Source organism: Equus caballus, chromosome 25, assembly GCF_041296265.1.
Source record: "Equus caballus isolate H_3958 breed thoroughbred chromosome 25, TB-T2T, whole genome shotgun sequence".
NCBI classification, from domain to species: Eukaryota; Metazoa; Chordata; class Mammalia; order Perissodactyla; family Equidae; genus Equus; species Equus caballus.
In genome coordinates this window covers 13,307,662-13,330,583 of record NC_091708.1, presented here as the reverse complement: position 1 = coordinate 13,330,583, position 22,922 = coordinate 13,307,662, and the positions used below count along the sequence as shown (strand labels likewise).

The 22,922-nt window shown below is 49.9% G+C and overlaps 1 protein-coding gene across 9 annotated transcripts in view; it reads left to right on the top strand.

Annotated features, from left to right (window-relative positions):
- The window catches only part of TBC1D2 (TBC1 domain family member 2), a 48,581-nt gene that overhangs the window by 11,967 nt on the left and 13,692 nt on the right, over nucleotides 1-22,922 (top strand). For 8 of the 9 annotated variants that reach the window (XM_001915869.5, XM_070250803.1, XM_023629726.2 and 5 more), the window contains 4 exons: nucleotides 4,453-4,586; nucleotides 8,078-8,274; nucleotides 15,326-15,721; nucleotides 18,723-18,833. In XM_001915869.5, the coding sequence (XP_001915904.3) occupies nucleotides 4,453-4,586; nucleotides 8,078-8,274; nucleotides 15,326-15,721; nucleotides 18,723-18,833 (838 nt within the window). Of the gene's footprint in view, nucleotides 1-4,452; nucleotides 4,587-8,077; nucleotides 8,275-15,325; nucleotides 15,722-16,879; nucleotides 17,503-18,722; nucleotides 18,834-22,922 lie in introns of those variants that run through there. The other variant, XM_070250806.1, reaches the window with a different exon arrangement.

The following is a 22,922-nucleotide window of genomic DNA, read 5'->3' as shown; positions in this document are numbered from 1 at the left end:
CCTGGCTGGTCTTGGAGCTTGCTGTTGTGTCTGCCATGAGCCCAGGTCATCCTCGGGGGGAAGGGAGGAGGGGAGCTTCCAGAGAGCACTGTGCTAGGTGCTTCATCGAGTGTCTGGACAAGCCTGTGAAATGGAGTCATAAGAGCTGGGTTCTCAGACCATGGAGTTAGAAGTCCAGGGCTGATGCTCAGCCCCACCACTTACTAGCTCTTCTGCTTAGCTACTTATCTTTTCTGAAAATCTCAGTTCTCCTCTCTGTAGAGTGGGTGATAATACTGCTTACTTCATTGGGCTGTTGTGAGGATTAACTGAGTTAGCTTAGAGCCTGGCTTCTGGAAGGGCCCAGTCGTTGTTTGTTGTGGATGTCGTTCATCCTTCCCGCTGCAGTTGAGGAAACCCAGGCTCAGAGAGGATAAATGGCTTGCCCATGATTATCCTTCCAAAACAAGTCTTTATGACTGCTACCCCCATGCTGGCCAGGCCTTTCAGACCTGGAGCTAAACCTACACAGGAAATGATCTATGAACTCCTCCAGGCTAGTCAGTTAGTTTATGAAATGGAGATGCCTCTTCCAAGCACAGTAGTTTGGTTGGGTGGTGGCCTCTCTCCATCCCCAGAGGAGATGTGCACTAGGGCTTAGAAGGCCCTTTGGTGCCCTGAAGTTGGGGCTTCTGTGCCCTCCTACACCCCCAGGATGACTGCTTGTGAGCCCCTGGACATGTTGGAGAGGCTGCAGTTCCTGGGCATGGGGAAGTATGGGCAGCAGTGGTGGTCACCGCACCCGGCCAGGGCCTCCGGCTATAGGGATGTGCCCCTGGGTCGTCTCCGGCTCATGTGCCCTGTGGTTTGAGGGATGCACGTAACAGGGCTCAGCACCAGACCCAGCACAGAGTGATACTCAGTGCATAGTGCCCCTCATGATCATCGTTACTCTTTTTAATATGACCACCACCCTTTTATTTTTAGATGGAGAAAGGAAGAACTAGAACGAGAAAGTGACCAGCCCAAGGAGTGGGCTCCTCATAAGAGGACCTTAGTAATAACAGAGCAAAAGGAGTCAAAGACCAGATTTCAAGTTTGTGTGTTAGGAGTGCTCAGTTCTAATTTCTTCTCTGCTCTTAATTTAACTAATTAATTTTTCCCTCCATCAGTCAGCTGTACTTTCCAATAAAGTACAGTCTCATTCTTTCCTATTCAAGACTCAACTATACCAAAAAACTGAATTTTGTTCTAAAAATAAGGTTCAGATCAAATGATGGTTGTTTGCAAAGATCGACAGAATTGACAAACCTTTAGCTAGACAGACCAAGAAAAGACATAAGACTCAAATTTCTAAAGTTAGGAACAAAAGAGGAGACATTACTACTGACGTTATAGAAATAAAAAGGATTTTAAAGGAACACTATGAACAATTCTATGTCAACAAATTAGATAACTTAGATGAAATGGACAAATTCCTGGAAAGACACAGATCACTGAAGCTGACTCAAGAAGAAATAGAAAATCTGAATAGACCTGTAACAAGTAAAGAGATTGGATTAACTGCCCCCCCCCCCCCACACACACACACAACAACTAGGACCAGATAACATTACTGGTGAATTCTACCAAACATTTAAAGAAGAGTTAATGCCAGTTCTTCACAGATTCTTCCCAAAAAAAACAAGAGGAAGGGGGCAGCCTGGTGGCACAGGAATTGAGTTTGCACATTCCGCTTTGCTGGCCTGCCATTTGCCAGTTCAGATACCGGGTGCGGACATACACACTGCTTGTCAAGCCATGCTGTGGCAGGCGTCCCACATATAAAGTAGAGGAAGATGGGCAATGGGCACAGATGGTAGCTAAGGACCAATCTTCCTCAAAAAAAAAAAAAAAAAGGAAAACGTCCCAATTCATTCTATAAGGCCAATATCATCCTGATACCAAAACCAAACAAAGCCCACACAAGAAAATATTTTTGAACACCCAGAGCCTTGACCTAGAATTTCTTAGTGTTAATTTTGCCAGCAGGCATGGTTTTTTTCTCACCTCTCTGTAGAGGGTATGGACCTCCAGGAGTCCCAGCTTTATGTAAGAATTTCAACTTTAACTCTACACTTTGCATGAGTCGAAAACCTTTTTTTCTTTCCTCCCTGGCAACCAGAGCTCTAAGTTTCTGGTATCAACAGTTAATCAACTTTTTGTTGTGAGCAGATCCCTTGTTCACATGAAAAAAAAAATTGTAACTATGGTGTAGTGATAGATATTAATTAGATTTATTGTAGTGATTATTTTGCAATATATACATATATTGAATCAATAGGTTGTACACCTGAAACTAATATAATGTGTGTCAATTATATCTCAATTAAAAAAAAATAACAGTTTATCCCTGGACGAACTCATGTCCTGGTCAACTTTCACAATACTGCTGCAAGCAAACACTTCAGAATTCAGTGTCATATAATAAGCATTTCTTTCTCACGCCTCTGGTTCAGCTGATAGAGGCTGGGTTCACCTGCTCTTGACTCCAAGCTCTTGTGAGATCTAGGTCTCTCCACGTATTTCTCTCTTCCACGGACCAGCAGCTAGCTGAGGCATGTTCTTCAGGAGGGCAAGCCCTACTGCAAGCGCATTTTAAGCCTTGTTCACATCACATCTACTGACATCCCTTGGGCCAAAGGGAGTCGTATGGCTGCACCCAAAGTCCAGAGGAAGAGGGGATGTCCTGGAGGTGGGGGGTGAGAGTGAACGTTTGCCGAGCAGTGATGCAATCTGCACCTTCGTCTTCCTCTTTACTGCCCACTTGAGTTTCACCTCCTTTTTCCTATTTAGTCTCTAGGGATTTCCCTTCCCTTCTTGGGAATATTTTTAAAATATGTTGTCTTTATCCAGCAGCTAGGAGTTTGTGGAATAAGGGTTTTTCAGAGTAATTTGTCCACCATTTTGCTAGAAGTGTACGTTGCCCGTCACGATGATACAGCAGAGCCGGGACTCCATCACAGGTCTGCAGACTTTCGCATCCTCTTGTTTTTTGACCATGCTATTGCTGCCCTCTAAGTAAATGACCTCCTAGAGTCGTGTTTTCAAACTGGTGACGATGACCACAGTAAGAAATACATTTTACTTTATGGCTCCGTGCGTATGTTTTTTTTTTTCACAAACTATTTACCCTTTCTAAGTGGGGTGCCTTCTCATATTTTCCATTCCTTTTTTTTTTTGAGGAAGATTGGCCCTGAGCTAACATCTGCTGCCAATCCTCCTCTTTTTGCTGAGGAAGACTGGCCCTGAGCTAACATGCATGCCCATCTTCCTCTACTTTATATGTGGGACACCTGCCACAGCATGGCTTGACAAGCGGTGCCATGTCTGCACCGGGGATCTGAACCAGTGAACCCCGGGCCGCTGAAGCGGAACATGCGCACTTAACCACTGTGCCACTGGGCCAGCCCCTCCATTCCATTTTTTAAATGCTGGTCGTGATACTAAACTGATTTTACAATCTACCAATGGCTCACAACCTGCAGTTTGAAAAACGCTGACCTAGTGAACTCCTTTAATCATTTTCTCCTTTGTTATTAAGTTTGGAATATGTCTACTTTTATCTCTTTGCAAAGGGAAAATACTCAATTGAACTGTCTTTTCATCCAACTCATTATGAATTTCTCTGGTCAGTGGTCGCAGGCCAGCCTCTGGGGCTCCCTAGTTCCCTCCTGCAAACCAAACACGTGTTGAGCCTGCACCCTGGGTACATGCACCCCAGGGCCCGGTGCCCCAGGCACTCAGGTAGGTCAGTGCCCAGTTCTCCAAGAAATGACACATTATGCAGCCCAGACAAGTACTTGGTCAAAGGGTGGCACCTTCCTGAAGTGCGGTAAGCTCCTTGGAGGCTGTGAGATGGTCAGTGAAGGCTTCAGCGAGAGCACATCTGAGCAGGGAAAGAAAGGAGGCAGGGATGCCAGGAGATGCTTGGACCTTTTCTCAGCAGAAGTAGGGAAGCACTCATGGGTTTTGAGCCCAGTAGTCACGAGACCAGATGAAGGTTTCCGAAAGTTAGTCTGGCAGATCCGCTCAGCATTCATTCAACACGAATGTAGTAAGTCCCCCTACATTTCAGGCACTGCTCTAGGCCTTCAGAATATCTCGGTAAACAAAGCAGACAAAGGTCCTGCCTCGTGGGGCATACGCTCCAGCGGAGGGGGTGGGGGGGAGGGCGGGGAGTCAGGCTTATGTTTTTTATGAATCATATCATGTGTGGGAGGTAGTCGGTCCACTGGAAAAATGCAAAGGAGGAGGGGCGGGATCAGGAGTGGCTTGAGTGGGACGCCTCCTTCAGGGGGCCTGGAGTCTGGCAGACTGATCAGGGCCTGACTGGGGGTGGGGACCTGGGGCCTGAGCTCCAGCCCTGGCAGCGGGGGGGCAGAGGGGCAGCATGGCAGGGCTGTCAGCCTCATGCCCCTGCTTTCCTTTCAGAAACACGATGTACAACATCCGAGGCAACAGGCAGGCGCAAGGAGCAGGCCACGGACCTCCAGGGGAGGATTCTCCACCGAGCGGGGAGCCTGTGAGGGAGGAGCAGCCCTTGCCCCCTAACCCCAGTGCCCCAGGTGAGCGTCTGCCCAGGTCTGGGCTGCCTTCAGGGACCGACCGAGTGCCCTCTCTCCTCCCTGAAAACCAGCATTTGTGCATTTGTGTGTCAAAGATGAAACTCTCCAGGTCACTCCTCCTGGGTTTCCATTGGTCTAGTGGCAATGATTATTTTTTTTTTGGTGGTAAAATATAGATAACATAAAATGTACTGTTTTAACCAATTTTAGGTGTGCAGTTTAGTGGCATTAAGTACATTCACATTCTTATGCGACCATCACCACCATCCATCTCCAGAACTCTTCATCTTCCCAAACTGAAACTCTCAGCAATGACTCTTGAAGTAATAAAGAAAAATATCTCTCACTTTTTCTTTCTTATTTTTTTTTATTTATAAGGAAAGGATATAAAAATGCCATTCTGGGGTGATGAAAATCAGATCTGCCTGGGGAAGCAGAGCAAATGACCTTTAGGTCCCCACCCCAGCTATGACACAGCCCTTTATTATTTCTTTCACAAAATGTGAGTGACCCACACTATCGGGGGGTTGGCTTTTTTGAAATTGGCCATTGGTGCCCTTAAAATATATTCTGACTTAGAAATAGGTGGGAGAAAACTGGCTAAGGCAGCACTGTGAGGTCTTCTTGTGGCAGAGAGGACCCCTGGGCTGTGGAGAAGTGAGCCCCCTTTGGAGCCGTGCCTGGTGAGGCCCTGCAGATCACCAGGAAAAGTCCACGAGAAGATCAATGCCGCATCAACTCAGTACTGGTAATGAAACCAGCACTTACCCGGAGCAGTTCCTTTGTGCCTAGGCTACCGTAAGCACTTTCTTTTTTGGTAACAGTTCTGTTAAGATGTAATTCTCATGCCATACAATTCACCCATTTGAAGTATACAATTCGATGGCTTTCAGTTTATTCACAGAGTTGTGCCACCATCACAATCAACTTTAGGACGTTTTTATTACCCTAAAAAGAAACCCTGCATCCCTCAGCCTTCAGCCCCATCCCTACCTCCCTCCAGCTTTAGGCAGCCTCTGACTGACCTTCTGTCTCCAGAGATCTGCCTGTTCTGGAGAGCTCACCCGGGTGGAATCTACGTACGTGGCCCTTTCTGACGAGCTTCTTTCCCTTAGCAGAACCTTTTCAAGTTTCATTGTGTGCACGAAACACTTTCTCTGCATTAGCCTGTTTAATCCTTGCAACAACCCGCATGGTAGATACTGTCGTTATTCTCATTTAATAAATGGGGTAACTGGGGCATGGGAAAGTGGAGTGACTCGCTCGGGGCCGCACACTGAGGGACAAAACTAGGATTCAGGCTGGGCAGTCTGGCCCCATACTGCTGCCTGAAGCCTAGTTTTCTTTTTTTTTTTTTTTTAAAGATTTTGCTTTTTCCTTTTTCTCCCCCAAATCCCCCCCGGTACATAGTTGTATATTCTTCGTTGTGGGTCCTTCTAGTTGTGGCATGTGGGACGCTGCCTCAGCGTGGTCTGATGAGCAGTGTCATGTCCGCACCCAGGATTCGAACCAACGAAACACTGGGCCGCCTGCAGCGGAGTGCGCGAACTTAACCACTCGGCCACGGGGCCAGCCCCAAGCCTAGTTTTCTAAATCAGTGATCTTTCAAACTATGTCTTTATTGCCATGAAACCTTGACCCTGTGAACAAAATCTATTAGACAAAGCAGGTTAAAGCAGAGTTGAGGCTGGGGCAGGAGTCTGGGCATCCCTCAGCTCCTCGCACCCTCTTCCCCACCCAGTCAGCCCTGAGGCACCCCCATGAAATCCTAGGGCACTGATTGAAAACCCGCTGTCTTAGGCCTTGTTTTCTCCAACTGTAAAATGGGCACAGTGATCCCTACCCTGCCTGCCCTCAAGGCTGGTGGACAATAGTGTCATCAGAGAGCAGAGGGCCACAGGGCGCCCCCTGCTCTCCTGGACCCGGGGCTGGAAAGAGACAGGCAGTGCATTCCTCTGAGCTCTGCTCTCCGCCTTGTACCCAGGCAACCGGATTTCTTTTAAGTCTGAAACAAGGCCGTTCTGTTCTTGTGCCCTGCAAGGCCAGGGAGTTTCTGGTTCCTGTCACCTACTAGAGTAGTTCTTTAGAACTCTTAAAGACTGTTTGGCCAGCCCTCAGCCCAGTGCCCAGAAGAAAGATGCTGTCTTTTAGCTTGTCCTCCCAGCTGTGCCTGCCCCTCCCTGGGATCCCATACCACATCTCTATTTTTAACACCTTAGTCCCAAGAGGATTGAGGACAGTCTACTAAAATACATATCAGGGGAAAGTAAATGAGTAATTGGGGTTAGGAAATTAGATAAGATCCTACTGAGTAACTAAGGGTGGGCAGCCGATATGGCTCTGAGCTTCTCAGCAGCCAAGGCAAAGAGGGAAATGCTAGTGCTTAGATTATTTCCAGTGTCCAGCCTGAACACATATTTTCTTGGAAGACGCAAAGCTTTTTCTGGCTTTGAGGGCTGAGGGGATTTCTCCTGCTGGGGCCCCTCATAACAGCATGATGTGCATGTGCCATGTAAACGAGATTCTCAAAGTCTCCTGACCATATAATCAGGCCATTAAATGTCCCTGGATGCAGACTGGTGGCAGAGCCCTGAAGTACAGGCTGGAGGCAGGGAAAGACAAGGTGGCTTGGATGAGCGACTCTCATGTTGGATTTGATTTAAGAATAAAATTTAGCAATGATCAGCAGATGTTTTCTGCAAGGAGCCAGATAGTAAATATTAGAGGTGTTGTGGGCCATACGGTCTCTGTTGCAAGTACTCAGTTCTGCACTTGTGGAGTGAAAGCAGCACAGACAATGCACACACAAGTGCGCATGACTGTGTCCCAATAAAACTTTATTTACAAAAGCGGGTGGCGGGCCGGATGTCACCTGTGGTTGCTGACCCTGACTCTAGAGGAAACAAAAGGACCCTGCAGCCCTGAGGCAGTCAGCTGCTGGAAATGTCTCTGAACTTGGTGTGTAACAAGAATCAAAGAAGAGTTTGAATTACTCTCTGGGGCAAGAGTGCAGAGTAGACATTCCGTGCTCCCATCAACGGACAGATCTGTCTACTCTGAAAATCGCCCAGAGGGTGGAGGTGCGATCCTGACACAAGAAACAGGACGTCCTGCCAGGGCTTGTGCCTGAGGGCATGGCCACCGGCAGACACCAGCAGGGTAGTAGAGATGGCCCACATGGGCCCGACCCGAGAGAGGGGGACAGGCACCAGTCAGAGGATGGGCTGAGGGACCGGCCAGCACAGTGAAAGTAACGTTTGTAGCATCCAGTGATTCTCTAAGTTTGATCCCTGGACAGGCTGCATCAGCATCATCTAGGACAGTTTCAGAAATGCAGATTCCGGCCCTGCCCCAGCCCATTGGATGAAAGGCTCTGGGAGTAGGTCCCACCATCTGCATTTTCCTGAGCCCCCCCGGGTGCTTCCGCTGCAGGTTCAAGTCTGAGAACTGCTAAGGCCGCTGGCGTAACCTCTGTTTCTCCTCTCGAGCAGGGGATGATCCAGCAGACTCTGCAAAGCCTGCCCCCAAGTCCTCTCTGACCGCCAATCTCATTCAGAAAGCCAAGCGCCAGAACAACACCTTCCCGCTCTTCAGCGAAGGACTCACGCGGAACCGGACTGCCCAGGAGAAAGTGTTGGCCTTGGAGCAGCAGGTTCTGATACTCACCAAGGAGTTAAAGTCTCAGAAGGTGAGCTCTGGCCCCAGAGAGGCCCCAGGCTCCAGTGGACCCCTCTGGGCCTAGAGCCTTTGGACAAGCAAGACGTGACGCGTTAGCCCGCCGGGGCATAGGCCGGTCTGTGGTCCTTCAGGGCCAACTGCAGGGGGCTGGCAGTGCTGTGCTGTTGATTGCTCGGGACATGCTGTCGCTCACACTAGGTGACACAAGGCCGCCAAGGGCTGGGTCTCTGGAGACCCACTTTAATAATCCTCTCGGACCCCTCCTGGAGGACTGTGTGTGGGCTGACCCCACACTCGAAGAGGGACAGTATTTAGAGGAGGGTGATCTGGACGCAAGGTCCTGGGAGGGGCCTGCCAAAGGAACTGCAGCTGGTTCCTAGGTGGAGCTCTCTGAAGGACTGCCACAGGACAGAGCTGGCGGTCTCTGTGGTCCTGGGGCTGAGCCAGGCCAGCAGCGGACAGTGACAGAGAGGAAGATTTATGCTCGATAGAGAAGTTAATCACGGTAGTTAAAAAAGAGAGCTACGTGATCATTGCAGAAAACAGATCACACACAGACACAGAGAGATTAAAATCATCCACAAGTCCTACAACCCAGGGAGTAACTCGTGTTCACATCCAGGGGGCACCTTAGGAGGTAGTGAGGGTCACTCGGCAGGCAGGCGAGGGGCTGCAGCACTGGGCAGAAGGCTCTCTTTGACACAGTAAAAGTGATTAAATTAGCACAGTTTTTACCAAAAACCCCAAGGGTGGCTCCTCCAGTGGTGGGCCCCACTGAGGCCGCAGGCTCCTTTTCCTCTGTGAGGAAGGCCTGAGCTTTCGTGTTTGAGCTTTGGCTGCCTCGAGTCTCTGCATTGTTTCCTGGCTCTTGCTCCCGGGGAGGTGGGGGGTGTACTGTATTTACTTTTGAATATTCTCCCCTTTGTACATTTCTTCTTTTCCTTTCTCTTCTGTTTTTGGAGAAGACAGTCCAGAAAAATGCCCTCCTTACCTAATTTTGCCCCTCCTCTGCCTTTCTTGCCCCTAAGCAGGTATGAACCAGCAGATGCTTCATTCCTGGCAGGTCAGGGGTTCCATTTAATGAGGCAGCTGGTGATTAGAATTCTCAAAGGAGGAAGCTCATACATTCATATGTTCTCAATATATTTGTTTGTTCACCAAGTCTTCATTGAGAGCCTGTTATGTGCACACGGTGTTCCAGGTGTGGGGAACAAACAGGGAGAAAGACACAGGCCTGGCCCTCAGGGAGCTTACATTTATGGCAGACAGGCATTAAGCAAATCAACAGCCAGATACATCATTACAGCATGCGAAGTCCCCTCTGATGCCATGTAGCAGCCCAGCTCTCTCTCCTTTCCTCCGTCATCTCTGTGTTCCTGTTGTGAGGCTGCTGGACGCTCATGAGAGCTGAGAGGGCATTAAGCTGAGCTGTAGCAGCCGTCTGATCCCTGGACCAGTACAGCTTAGTCCCAAACCCAAACCTGGATAGGAAGAGAAGTCGGGAATGTAAATACTGCCTCCCCTTACACCACACCTTCCCCTTCTTTCTAGGAAATACATGCAGCCTTCCTTGCCTTGGCCTTTCCTTCTAAGGAATTATGAATTGTCAGATGAGGTAGAGAGGCCCCAGGAGACCCAGATTTCATTTAGGTTTACCCCGCTGGCTGTGTAGCTCTGGAGGACGCACCATTCGTCAATAAATGAAGGTGAGCTCCAGGAGATCAGTCAGGCTGCGCAGGCTGTTAGCTGCTCCCCCACAGTGAGAGTGAAAATGTCAGGAGGAAGTTGTTTACCCGTTGGAGAATCTGGACTCTCTTACTAGTTCGCTTTCCAGCAAACCTCAGCCCTGTCCTGGGACAGAGAGTCGGGAGAACAGGTCTGGTGGTTTGGCCTTGACTTGCCGTGGGAGTCGATTCCGGGCTCTCTGACCCATCTCGCAAATGCACTTCAGTCTAGTGGGTGATTCAGGGCTCAGGCCTTTAAATAAGATGGCACAGGCCCCCATTCTGGCCCTGAGCAAGTTCCTTAACCTCTCTAAGCCTCAGTTTCCTCCTCTGTAAATGGAGTTATAACTGTGTTTACTGAAGAGGCATGTGTACAGATTCATAAAGCCCAGTGGCTTTGTTATTTTGACTGTTAGAGTGACATTCCCTGCCCTCCTCGTTGATTCCCTCCTGCCTTACAAGAGACACCCACCCCGGAGGGGCTCTGGGAAGAAAGACGTGAGCCCACGAGGGCCTCCAGGAAGTATACGTGTGGGGCATAGCAGTGATGGAGGTCAGATCTTCATTCCACATTAGCAAGGGGGAGCCCCAGTGCTTGCAACTCCAGCCCAGATACCAGAACCAAAGAGGGGATGGACAAAGGGAGACGGACTCTTGGCCCAGAGGTGGGAGGGAGGAGGCTGGCACAACCTTGGGATACCCAGCAAGTGCCCTAGGCACTCAGAAATGCTGGTCAGAGAGCAGCTCTCCATCTGAACACCTCTGGGTCCACTTCCTCAGCTGAGGAGACGACCCCTGGGCTCCCTTGGGCCCACACCTACAAGATGCCCTCCTGTGCGTCTTCCGTGGGAAGGCACCATCTTTCTGCCCAGGGGTCTCGTCCAGCTCAGACAGCCAGGTGACCACTGCCAGTAGCTTAGGAGATCTTCTGAGAATCTGTGTCTCAAACTCTGTTGGATGCTGTGGAGAGCACAGAGTATGTTCGGGCCAAATCCCTGCCCTTGGGGACGTCAGCGTCCAGTGGGGAAGAGAGAGTGTGAGCGTGAGTAACTGCTGGTATTAAGTGTGGGCCCAGCACTGTGCTGGGGCTTTCCGTGCATTTTCTCTAATCCTTACGACAGTTGTCAGCCCCCTTTTCCTGATGAGGAAACTGTGGTTCTGAGAGGTTTTGCATGCCTAGGGGCCGAGCCAGGGGTCAGACTCTGGTTTCTCTGCTTCTAGAGCTTCTGCCCATTTCACCGTGCCATGCTTGAGGGGGCTCAGAGAAGGTGGGTGACTTGCCCAAGGCCACACAGCTGGGAGAGCCGGGACTGGGGCCCTGGTCTCCTCCAGGTCCAGGACTCTCATCACAGCCTGGCTGCCTCCTCGAGGGTCTCACGGTACGGCCCGGTATCGGACACAGCACCGTAACTGCTCTTTGAAAAAAATGAACGCACTCCCTGTGCCTCCCTGGTGTCATATTAAACCACGGGCAACTCTGGTACCCATTAAGCCATTGTCTCTCCTGAGCCCCTGCAGCGCTGCCCCCATAAGAGGTTTGGACTCCAGGAGGTAGCTGCGTGGCTGGTGATTCAGGCCCTCAGAGGTGACGGCATTGCGCCCAGCCCGATGTCTCTCTGGAGATGGAAGGCTGCTGTTTGTGGTGATGTTGGCCATCTGTTGGCTGCCAGGAATGACGAGCGCGCCCCAGCCTGCCTTGGGCCCTCTGGGGCCAGCTTAGCTTACTCAGGAGCACTTGCTGAAGGCATGTAGTTTAGGAAACTCGTGGGACAAGTGTGGCCTCCTTCCCTCGACCCTCGGCCGGAGCTTCAGAGCTCACCCCCTGTGCAGAGTACAGGCCAGTCCTGAGGTCAGGGAGGGACAGTCGGGAGGGATCCTGCCACACCTCCTCTCTCATCCTTTCCGCAACTCTCCGTGGGGCGGGCGTCATTATGTCCTCTCTACATGCGAGAAAGCCGCGGTTCAGTTGTCTGGAACACCCTCGTTAGACACCCTCTCGAGGTTCTGGAGTGGGAACCGAGGCTTCTGCGACTCCCAAGCCCCTGCTCCCTCTGCTGCCCCCGGCTGGCCCTCGGGCTCGGCCCAGGTGCTGCACGCCCCGTCCAGTGTCCAGTGCTCTTTCCTCAGCACTGTTGGGCCCCCCACCGTGATTTTAGTGAGTAATGGAAGTATCAACTCTTTAATAAGATAAAGGATTAAGTTTTAAAAGATGCTTTATTGGCTTTTAAAAATTTAAATGAAATGACAACTTATGATGAGTTATCAAAGTCTGAGATGGGCCAAACTATGATTTAAGAAATATTTAAAGTACCGGTTGATCAGCTCTTCTGTTTCTAAGAATTGGTGCTAAGGCATTGCTTGTAATTGTGGGAACTGGAAACAAGCCAGAAGCCCGTCGTGGGGCTGGGGCTGAGGGAATTCATATATGAAACACCCCTGCGTTGCTGCTCCCTGCTCACCGGCCTGGAGAGGCGCCACAGCGGATCACAGGAACAAAAGCAACTTCAAAACAGGCTGTGTTGTGAGCGTCCCTTTTTGTTCGTAATATTTCTCTATGGTGTGTATGTGCATTTTTGTGACCGGCTTATTTCACTTAGCATCATGTCCTCAAGCATCATCCATGTTGTAGCATGTGTCAGGATTTCCTTCCTTTTTAAGGCTGAGTAATATTCCATGTGTATATATGCTGTATTTTGTTTATCCACTGTCAGTAGACACTGGGGTTTTTTCTGCCTCTTGGGTATTGTGAATCATGCTGCTGTGAACATGGGTTATTTCCATTGTTAAAGAAATTTAACGAAGCATTTCACTGCAAAATCCATCAACCACACGTCATGGAGTAGTGAAGGATCCTGGGTTAGGAGTTGGGAGCCCTCCAGTGTGGCATGTTTTCCCACTTGTGGGGATCCCCCAGGTCCCTTTAGTCCTTTCCCTTCTGCTTTCTGGGACTTCAGTCTCCCCCTGTCACAGCAAGGTGACTGGACCAGGTGGTCTCCCTCCCAGCCTCCAGGTTTTCTAAATCTTGATCCATTCCCCTCCTCATCTTCTGTTTCCTCCTCCAGCGCCGTCTCTCTCCCTGGTCCCTTTCTCCCGGTCTCATTCTGCTGCAGGGATTGGGGGTGGGGGGGGAGCCTCCTGGGCTGGTGTCTTGGTGTTGGATGTTGAGGGCCAGATATGGGAAGGGGGAGGCAGCTGGATGTGATGAACTGGGCTTCACAGTTGAACTCCCCCACAGTTGGGGGAAAGATACCCAGCTGGTTCTGAGCCTAGGGCAAGTCTGCACAGTGCTCTCTGGTTATTTCACCAGGCAGTACCGAGGTAATCTCCAGATCTCAGCTGAACCAGAAAATGGTCTAGGAGCCACAGGAATGTTAATCTCTCTCAGCACAGCCCTGGGAAGCTGATTTCTTCATTCCGAACATTCCAGTTAGGTTTGTAAGCACCCTCCCCACTCCACCTTCCGGCCACACCCAAGGACTCCCACAACTCTGCACTTGCTCTTCCGTTCCTCTGGGCCTTTGCTCAGCTGTTGGCCCAGCCCCGTCTGGAAAGCCCTCCCAGCTCTCATCTCCACCTGCTGCTGGCCCATCTCTGGCCTCATTCTCCAGGATCAGTTTAAAGCACTCTGCCTTCTACAGACAGGATGTGCATAGCGGGATGTACTGGTCTTGCCCCACCTCCACCCGGGCAGAAGCCATTGCCCGCTGCCCTGCGCCCCTACAGACGCCCGTGCTTCCCTCTCTCAGTAGATCATTCCATACACCTCTGCCCCCACCGCCTTTGTGGTCCCTGAAGGTGGGAACTGCGACCACTCCCTCTCTGGGCCCCAGCACCTGGCACAGGGCCTGGCACTGAGTGGGTGCTTGTTAAAGGTTGGCTGGATGGACAGACGGATGGGTGGATGGATGGAAGAGAGAGAACCAGAGAAGAGTTCTAGTACCAAGGTTTCAGAAGATGCATGCTAATTTGGTCTTGTCATTAGCTTCTCAAATAAAGTCATGATTTGGGGCGGTTCTCCTCCAAATGGAATTGTTCTTAGCAAATAACCCCATCAGCCAGTCCAGTTGATTAAATACTTTGGTGTGCGTGCGGTTAGCTTGTCTCCAGGAACGCATCGTTTTCAGATGAACTGGCATGGAGCGTAGCGCTGTAGCCTCAGGGCCCGACCCGCCAGGTCTGAGGTTCACGTGGGCCTGGCTCCTGTGCTGCCTGGCCTCTGATGTTCTGATGCTGGCCCTCAAGGAATTCCCATCCCTGCCTTGGGGTGGGACAGGTCCCTGAGCTGGGGAGGTTGGGAGCTCCAAGGCACAGGGAGCCAAACCATGAGTTTCCGTGTGAATCAAGCACCCCTGCCAAGGAGGAAATCGAGGTCTGTGGTTTCTGAGCCCTGGCACCTCCTAGCACCAGCCCTGCAGGCGTCGCGTGGTGGGCTGAGGGCTAGGCGCAGTGGACTGAGGGATGCCCTCTGTGTGTGGCTTGGCATGAGGATTGCCAATGTCTGTCCTCTCTCATGCCATCTCAGCTCAATTGGTGGTGACTTTTCAGATGCTGTGTTCAGAAGGATTCTGAGGCCTCAACTAGGCTAAGCAGGAAGGAATATTGAGGTTGATTAGTAAAGTCTGCCACAGGAATGAGAGAGAACAGCAAGGCCCATGTGCTCGTCGCTGCCACCCCTGCTTTCCTTACTGACCGGGCACAGGCTTTGGAGTCTGGATGATTTGGGATTAAATTCCACTCTGCTCTGCTGGCCTCAGGTTGCTCATCTCTGAAACGGACATATATTAGTCAGGGCATGGGGTCAGCTGCTGTATCAGGGAAGCCTCACAGTACTGTAGCCTAACTCCATGTGGAAGTTTCTTTCTCTCTCACATTCTCGTAGGCGACTCCGGAGGTAGGTGAGCAGTTCTGAGCTGGGGGGCAGCTCTGCCATCCTCAACCTGCAACTTCTGCTTGTGAGCCCAAGGTGGCTGCTCTTGCTCCAGCCATTTCCCACCCAGTAGGAAGGGGATCTGGACCTGGTGAGCACATGTGTGGTGGCTTTGAAGATATGACCCAGAATCTGCCCACATCATTCTTCATGTCTATTCAGGCAGAAGAGTCACTGGCTGTACCTGGCTGTAAGCTTGGCTAGGAAATGTAGTCTTTAGCCGGGGAGCCATGTGTCTGGCTACAACTTTCTTGAACAGAAAAAGAGGAAGTGGGTGCTGGGATGAGATGCCCCAGGGGATGGTGCTGGCCGCCTCTCAGAGCTGTTAGAACTGGTGATGGCGTCTGCCTCGCCTCTGGCACCTCACAGCCTTCCCCGAGCTCACCAGGCGCTTCCCTTTCCCCGCCCAGGAGCTGGTGAGGATCCTGCACAAGGCGCTGGAGGCTGCCCAGCAGGAGAAGAGGGCGTCCAGCGCGTACCTGGCGGCGGCCGAGGACAAGGACCGGCTGGAGCTGGTGCGACACAAAGTGCGGCAGATCGCGGAGCTGGGCAGGCGCGTGGAGGCGCTGGAGCAGGAGCGGGAGGGCCTGGTGCAGACGGCGAGCCTGCGCGAGCAACAGGTGCAGGAGCTGCAGCGGCACGTGCAGCTGCTCATGGACAAGAACCAGGCCAAACAGCAGGTCATCTGCCAGCTCTTGGAGAAGGTCACCCAGGACTTCATGCAGCCCCACAACCGGCCGCCCGCTCCCCCAGATGCTGCCGACCGGGACTTCCTGAGCCAGCAGGAGAAGATGGAGCACCTGAAGGTAGGGCCCTCCCTCCTAGGGCCCGGGGCTCTTGGGGAGGATGCTGCTGTCAACACAGGGTTTTCTAGATAGAGTGGGATGACCCTTAATACTGGAATAGTCATGACTTGAAATATGTGTTGATGGAAGTATGGCTACACTCTTCCTCTTTCTCAACCAGAAGACCCAGCGCAGTTTGACCTTTTCTTGATATCCTAGGATAAACAGTGACGGTATCTCTAGGTTGACAAATCAGAGATGAAAGGGCCCGAGATGGAGTCAGAACTCCGGAGTGTTAGACCAGCTGAGTCTGGGCCTGGCCTCGTCTGCCTCCTTTAGTACCGTGCTGATACCCTTGGGAGCCCCCAGGGTGCCCGGGCGGCCCTCCCCCAGCAGTCCCGCACACAGTGCAGGTGACCTGCGGCTGGCTGTGGCTTGCTTGTGGTCATGGTCCTGAGTGCTGCTCCTATTTCTAGAATATTTACTGTTTGGTAGGCACCGTCTTCAGTGCTTACCTCGCGTCGTTTCCTTGAGTCCTTGCACCAGCCTTATCAGGCAGTCGCATGCATGCTCCCACTTTGCAGATGAGAGTGCTGAGCCTGAGCACGGTGAAGCCACCTGCCCAGGGTCTGGTGCTGAGGAAGTGGGGGAATGGGAATTGGAGTGCTGCTCGCATCTCTGACCAGTCTGCTCTGCTGCCTTCCAGCTTCGTCGCCTCTTCTAGCTACTGCTGCCTTCGCAGCCCCCCCTAGCCAGGCTCGTGGCTGCCACCTGGGAAAGGCTGCCCCATCCCTCAGGGACCCATTGCAGCACGGGGCAGGAACTTTATTTTCTGTGTGATGCTGGCCATGGGCTGTAGCCTTCTCTCTAGAGGATGGTGACCGGAGCCACTGGACCACCTGGAGGCCTGGGGATAGTGCTCCTGGCCCCCACTGTCCCTAAAGGCAGCCAGATAACCAGCCGTATGACCTGGCCCAAACCCTGGCGGCCACAGATGCTCACATACACATAGCTGTGGAGCTTGGACTCGTCTGTGACTGAGCGCGCCTGTGTCTGCACGTCCAGGAATTTAATTTTTCGGCGAGCCCAGATACGAGCAACTCTGGCTGTGATGCACATCGGCCGGACTTCCATCTGCAGCTGGTCCTCAGAGGGCCCGTGGTTTGTGCTAGCGAGAGTGGTGTGTACTCAAGTTCCTTATTTGTTAGCCCTTAGGTGTCTGATCTAGAAAAAATAGAAACTCCATCAAAAGTCCACTGTCCTTAAGTTTGGGGACAGAGCATGTTCACACTTCCTGCTCCCCTGTGACTGAGGAAATGCCCATTGGTGAAGCTGTCAGTGTGAGAACAGCATCAGTGGCCTCCTGACTGTCAGAGCTGGGAGACTCCGAGGCCCAGGTGCCCCCTCATTTTCTGGCAGGGACAGCTGAACGCTGGGGAGGGGAAAGGACTGGTCCAGGGTTGCAGCACTAGTGGCTGGGTTGCAGCGAGTCCTCTGGGTTCCCCACATCTAATCAGCTGCTCCCCCCGGCACAAGGGCCAATCCACGCAGCATTTCCCAAAGAGAATCCGGGCTCCTGATCCCCCAAGGCAGGCAGCGTCCTCTTCCTCCTGTCCCCTTCTCCAGTTGTGTTTTCCTCCTTTGCGTCACTGGTGACTGTCACATGGCTTTTCTCTTCTCTGAGGTCTCTTTTTCCTCCCTACAGTTCTGAGCCAGGAAGATCACTCCAGGTAGGGCGATGAGCTGAATGGGAAGGTGCTGCCCAGATGCCACCCCACCCCACGCCCCTGCTGCTCCGAGAGGTGCTCACCCCTGCCTCGCTGTCTGGGCTGGATGCAGGGTACCTTATGCGACCTGTCCAAAGCCTGGGAAATGCCGTGAGCATCTTCTGGGCCCGGGACAAGGAAGGAGATCATCTTGACCAGTTGAAAACCCAGCCAGGGAGGGTCAGGATCGCCTGTGGGCTGTGTGCAGGTGACCCAGCCCTGATGGTGAGGTGCCACAGGCCAGGTGTGATGTTAATTTCCAGATGGATCAGGGCCCATCCAGAGTCATCCGTGCAATAGTGTCTCTCACCCTCACCTACAGTCCAGGTCATTCCTTGAGTAGGAGAGAAGGGGTTGAGTTTCAGCTAGTAAATGCCCTGGAGTTGCTAGGTATGGCTGTGAGCACATGCTGTGTTCAAATGGCTTCTGCAGCATCCATCCAGCAGAATAAAGACTGAGCCACTGCTGCAGCTGCTGCTTTCTGAGGCCCAAGCTCCTGCTGGCACCTGCCCGGGACTCAGCCAGCTTCTCCTTGCATGCTCCATCAGCAGCGTCTCACTCCATCCGCTGGACAGCTTCAAAGGGGAAACTCTGGGCCCAGAGATGTACATCACAGTTTTATTCACAGTCAAAAACAAACTGAAACACCCCAGGCTCAAATGGAAAAATAACAGGAGAACAATTATAACAAAGTTATGGTAAATTCACCCAATAGAATAGTCATCAGACATTAAAAATGATCATTGGGAAGCTTATGTAGCAAAATGGGAAAATATTTACAAAGCCACTCTAAGTCAAAAAATTTTCCACTGAAAATTATTCGCTATGATTACAAATGTACGACAAATATGTTTAATTTAAAAACAAACACTATTTGATTGTTTGTTATGCTTTGGTCCCTGAACTTAGTGTAATGACACTTGTTTCTTCACTTAGCCTCCCAGCTGTCCAGTGGGGTAGTTGATATTTGCCCCTTTTACTGATGAGGAAACAGGGTCAGAGTGGTTCCATGAGGCCCCCCAGCCAGAACAGCAGAGCTAGGACTCGAGCTCCAGGCCTGATGTTCTCTCCCCCATATCATGCTATGATCAAGATTAGAGAAGGGGGCTAGCCATAATTTTTTTCCTTTCAGACTTCCTTTTCCGTTGCCATTATTGGACATTTCTAAAGAAAGGCAGTGTTGGCAGCTCATTTGAGGGTGAGGACCAGGGAGATGTTTATGGTGCAGCTCATTCAGTGCTTTGCTCCCTCTCCAGGATGACATGGAAGCATACCGGACCCAGAACCGCTTTCTCAACTCCGAGATCCACCAGGTCACAAAGCTCTGGAGAAGGGTGGCTGAGAGGCAGAAGGCCCTCCTGATGAAGGTGAGCGGTGGGGGCCCTGCTCTGACATCCCCGTTCCTGGCCACCCTCCAACCCCTCACCGTCCCATCCCTGTGTCTCTCCTCATTACCTGTCAGCTCTCCCTCTGGACCATGCCCTTCATGAGCTGTCTTCAGATATCAGGCATCTGGGCGCCAGTTGCTGATCGCCACTTCTGACTGCCTGGAGCAGGCAGGCCCCACTGTTGCTGCACCTCCCCCTCCTGGCTAAAGTAACTGCCAGGGCATTTACAGGGCTGGCACCTTTTTTTTTCTCCTTCATTTTTCTCTTTTTCCATTTTGGGAGCCAGATATTAAAGACTAGACATTCTAAAACCACTTCATATATGGGGGAAATGAGGAAGGGACCACAGATACCCAGGGAAAGGCTCAGAAAAGACCTTAAATTTACACCTCAGGCTGATCCTTGGCACAGAGACAACCTACAACAGTCAAGAACACAACAACAATTAAAACAGACAAACAAACAGCAAACCCCAAGGAGAAAATGATTTCCAGAGTTACTACATTATTAGGTTCAAATGTCTAGTTTTCAGCAAAAAAACTCACAAGGCATTCAAAGAAACAAGAAGGGATGACTCATTCAAAGGAAAAAAATTGGTGAACAGAAAGTGTCCCTGAAAAAGACCTGATGGCAGATCTGCTAGACAAAGTTTTTAAAACATTTATCTTAAAGATGCTCAGAGAATTAAAGCAAGATGTGGAGAGTCAAGAAAGCAATGTATAAACAAAATGGAAATAGCAATAAAGAGATAGTAAACCTACAAAGAAACCAAAAAGAAATTCTAGAGCTGAAAAGAACTGACATGAAGAATTCACTAGAGGGATTGAAAGGCGGGGCTGAGCAGGCAGAAAGAATCAGTGAACTTGAAGATAGGACAATGGAAATTATCAAGTCTGAGAAACAGAAAGAAAAAAGATTGAAGAAAAGGGAACAGAACCTAAGTGATCTGTGAGACACCATTAAGTGGACCAACGTACCCATTATATTATGGGAGTCCTAGAAGGAAAAGAGAAAGAGAAAGGGGCAGAGAGAATATTTGAAGAAATAAGGACTGAAAACTTCCCAAGTTTGATGGAAAACATGAATATAAACATCCAGGAAGCTCAACAAACTTTAAGTAAGATAAACTCAGAGACCCACACTGAGACACGTTATAATCAAACTTTCAAATCCCAGAGACAGAGAGATCTTGACAGCAGAAAGAGAGAAGCAACTCATCATGGACAAGGATCCTCAGTGCGCAGATTTCTCATGAGACTTTGAAGGCCTGAAGGCAGTGGGCCATAGTCAAAGTACTAAAAAAACAAAAAACAAAAAAACAAACCTGTCTTGGGGGCCAGCCCAGTGGCATAATGGTTAAGTTCTCGCGCTCTGCTTCAGCAGCCCGGGGTTCACAGGTTCAGATCCTGGGCGTGGACATATACACCGCTTGTCAAGCCATGCTGTGGCAGCATCCCACATACAAAGTAGAGGAAGATTGGCACAGATGTGAGCTCAGGGCAAATCTTCCTCACCAAAAACAAACCCTGTCAACCAAGAATCCATTTCTGGCAGAACGTCCCTTCCAGAGAGAGGGAGAAATTAAGACATTTTCAGATAAACAAAGCCGAGAGGGTCCATTACCACTAGCGCAGCTGTGCAGGACATGCTCAGGGGAGTCCTGCAGGGTGAATGAAAGGACACTAGACAGTAACTCAAGCCACGTGAAGAAATAAAGACCTCAAGAAAGGTAAACACATGGGCAATTGTAAAAGCTAGTATTATTGTACCTGTGGTTTGCAGCTCCACATTTTTTTTCTACATAATTTCAGAGACTAGTGCACTTAAAAGAATTATTACTTTGGGCCGGCCTGGTGGCACAGTGGTTAAGTTCGCACGTTCTGCTTCGGCAGCCTGGGGTTCGCCGGTTCAGATCCCAGGTGTGGACATGGCACCGCTTGACAAGCCATGCTGTGGTAGGCATCCCACATATAAAGTAGAGGAAGATGGGCATGCATGTTAGCTCAGGGCCAGTCTTCCTCAGCAAAAAGAGGAGGATTGGCAGCAGATGGTAGCTCAGGGCTAATCTTCCTCAAAAAAAAAAAAAGAATTATTACTTTAATTTTGGAGCACACAGTGTATAAAGATGTAATTTTGTGACATCACCAACCAAAAGGGTAGGGATGGAACCATGTTATTGAAGTTAAGATGATATAAATTCTAATTAGAATGTTATAACTTTAGGATTTTAAATGTAATCCCCATGGTAACCACAAAGAAAATAGCTATATATGACTATACACAAGGAAATTAGAAAGGAATTTAAACATTTCACTACAAGAAAACTAAACACAAAAAAAGACAGTAAGGCAGGAAATGAGGCACAAAAAAGCTATAAGGCATATAGAAAACAAATAGCAAAATGACAGAAATAAGTCTCCTCTTACCAGTAGACTTTAAATGTAAATGGATTAAACTCTTCAATCAAAAGACAGAAATTGGCCGAATGGATAAAACACACAGGATCCAACCATATGCTGTCTACAGGAGTAATGCACCTTATATCCAAAGACAGAAATAGATTGAATGTGAAAGGATGGAAAAGGATACTCCTTGCAAATAGTAACCAAACGCGAGCAGGAGTGGCTGTACTAATATTAGACAAGAGAGACATTAAATTAAAAAAAAAGAGACAAAGAAAGACATTCTATATTAATTAAAGGTTCCATACAGCAGAAGATACAATTATAAATGTTTATACACCTGTTAACAAACTTGCAAAATAAAATATACGAAGCAAAAACTGACAGAATTGAGGAGAGAAATAGGCGGATCCACAATAATTGGAGACTTTAATGTCCCACTCTCAGTAATGGGAGAACAACCAGACAGAAGATAAGGAAGGAAGCAGGAGACCTAACTCGGTAAAGCCGCTGGATCTGATGGCCCTGGACAGAACGCTCCGCCCAGCAGCACAGCGCAGCATTCTTCCCAAGGGCACGTGGGCCTCTTTCCAGGATAGACCCCATCAGGCTGCAAATCAAATCTCAATAGATTTGGAAAGACAGATATACAAGGTATCTTCCCCAACCACAGAAGGGTGAAGTTAGAGGTCAACAACAGGAGGAGAACTGGAAATTGACAAATTCGTGGGAATTACACAACACACTCTTAAACAGTGAGTCAAGGAAGAAATCACAAGGGAAATTAGAAAATACTTAGAGAAATAGAAAAAAACACAACATACCAAGACTTACGGGAGAGTGAAAGCAGTGGTAAAAGTTATAGCTATAAATGCTTAAAAAACAAGAGTGATGTCCAATCCACAACCTGACTTTACAACTTTGTGTTTGTTTGCTACCTGGTAGCTTTACAACTTAAGGAACCAGAACAAGGAGTAAACCCAAAGCCAGCTGAAGGAGGGAAATGCCAGCGATGAGAGCAGAGGTGAATGACATCGACAACAGGAACACAATGGAGAAAATCAGTGGAACCAAAAGTTGCCTCTGAAAAGATCAACAAGCCTGACAGACCTTTAGCCAGGTGGACTAGAGGAAAAAGAGAGAGAAGACTCAAAATCTGAAATGAACGTGGGGACATTAGTACTGAGTGTATGGAAATGAAAAGGATTGTAAGAGAGCACTGGGAACAATTTACACCAACTAATTGGATAACCTGGATAAAATGGACAAATTTCTAGAAACTGAAAAACCTGCCAAGACTAAATCAGGAAGAAGTAGAAAACCTGAACAGACCTGTAACTAGTAAGGAGATTGAATCAGTAACCGGAAATCTCTCAAGAAAAGCCCTGGCCCCGGGGGCCTCCCTGGTGAATTCCACCACACAGTTAAAGAAGAGCTAACGCAGTCCTTCCCCCACTTCTCAAGGAGGGCGCAGGCTCGGTCGGGAGTTGAACACAATCAAGATGCAGTTAGGCACAGGCTGCTTTGGGGCCCAAAGGGAAGAATAAAATCAGGGGAGACTTCCTGGAGGAGGTGCCTTCTGCACGGAATCCTAAAGGCAAGTTAGTGTGGAGAAAGGCCTTCCAGGAAGAGACGGCGTAGTCCAGACCTGTGGGTTGAGGCGTGG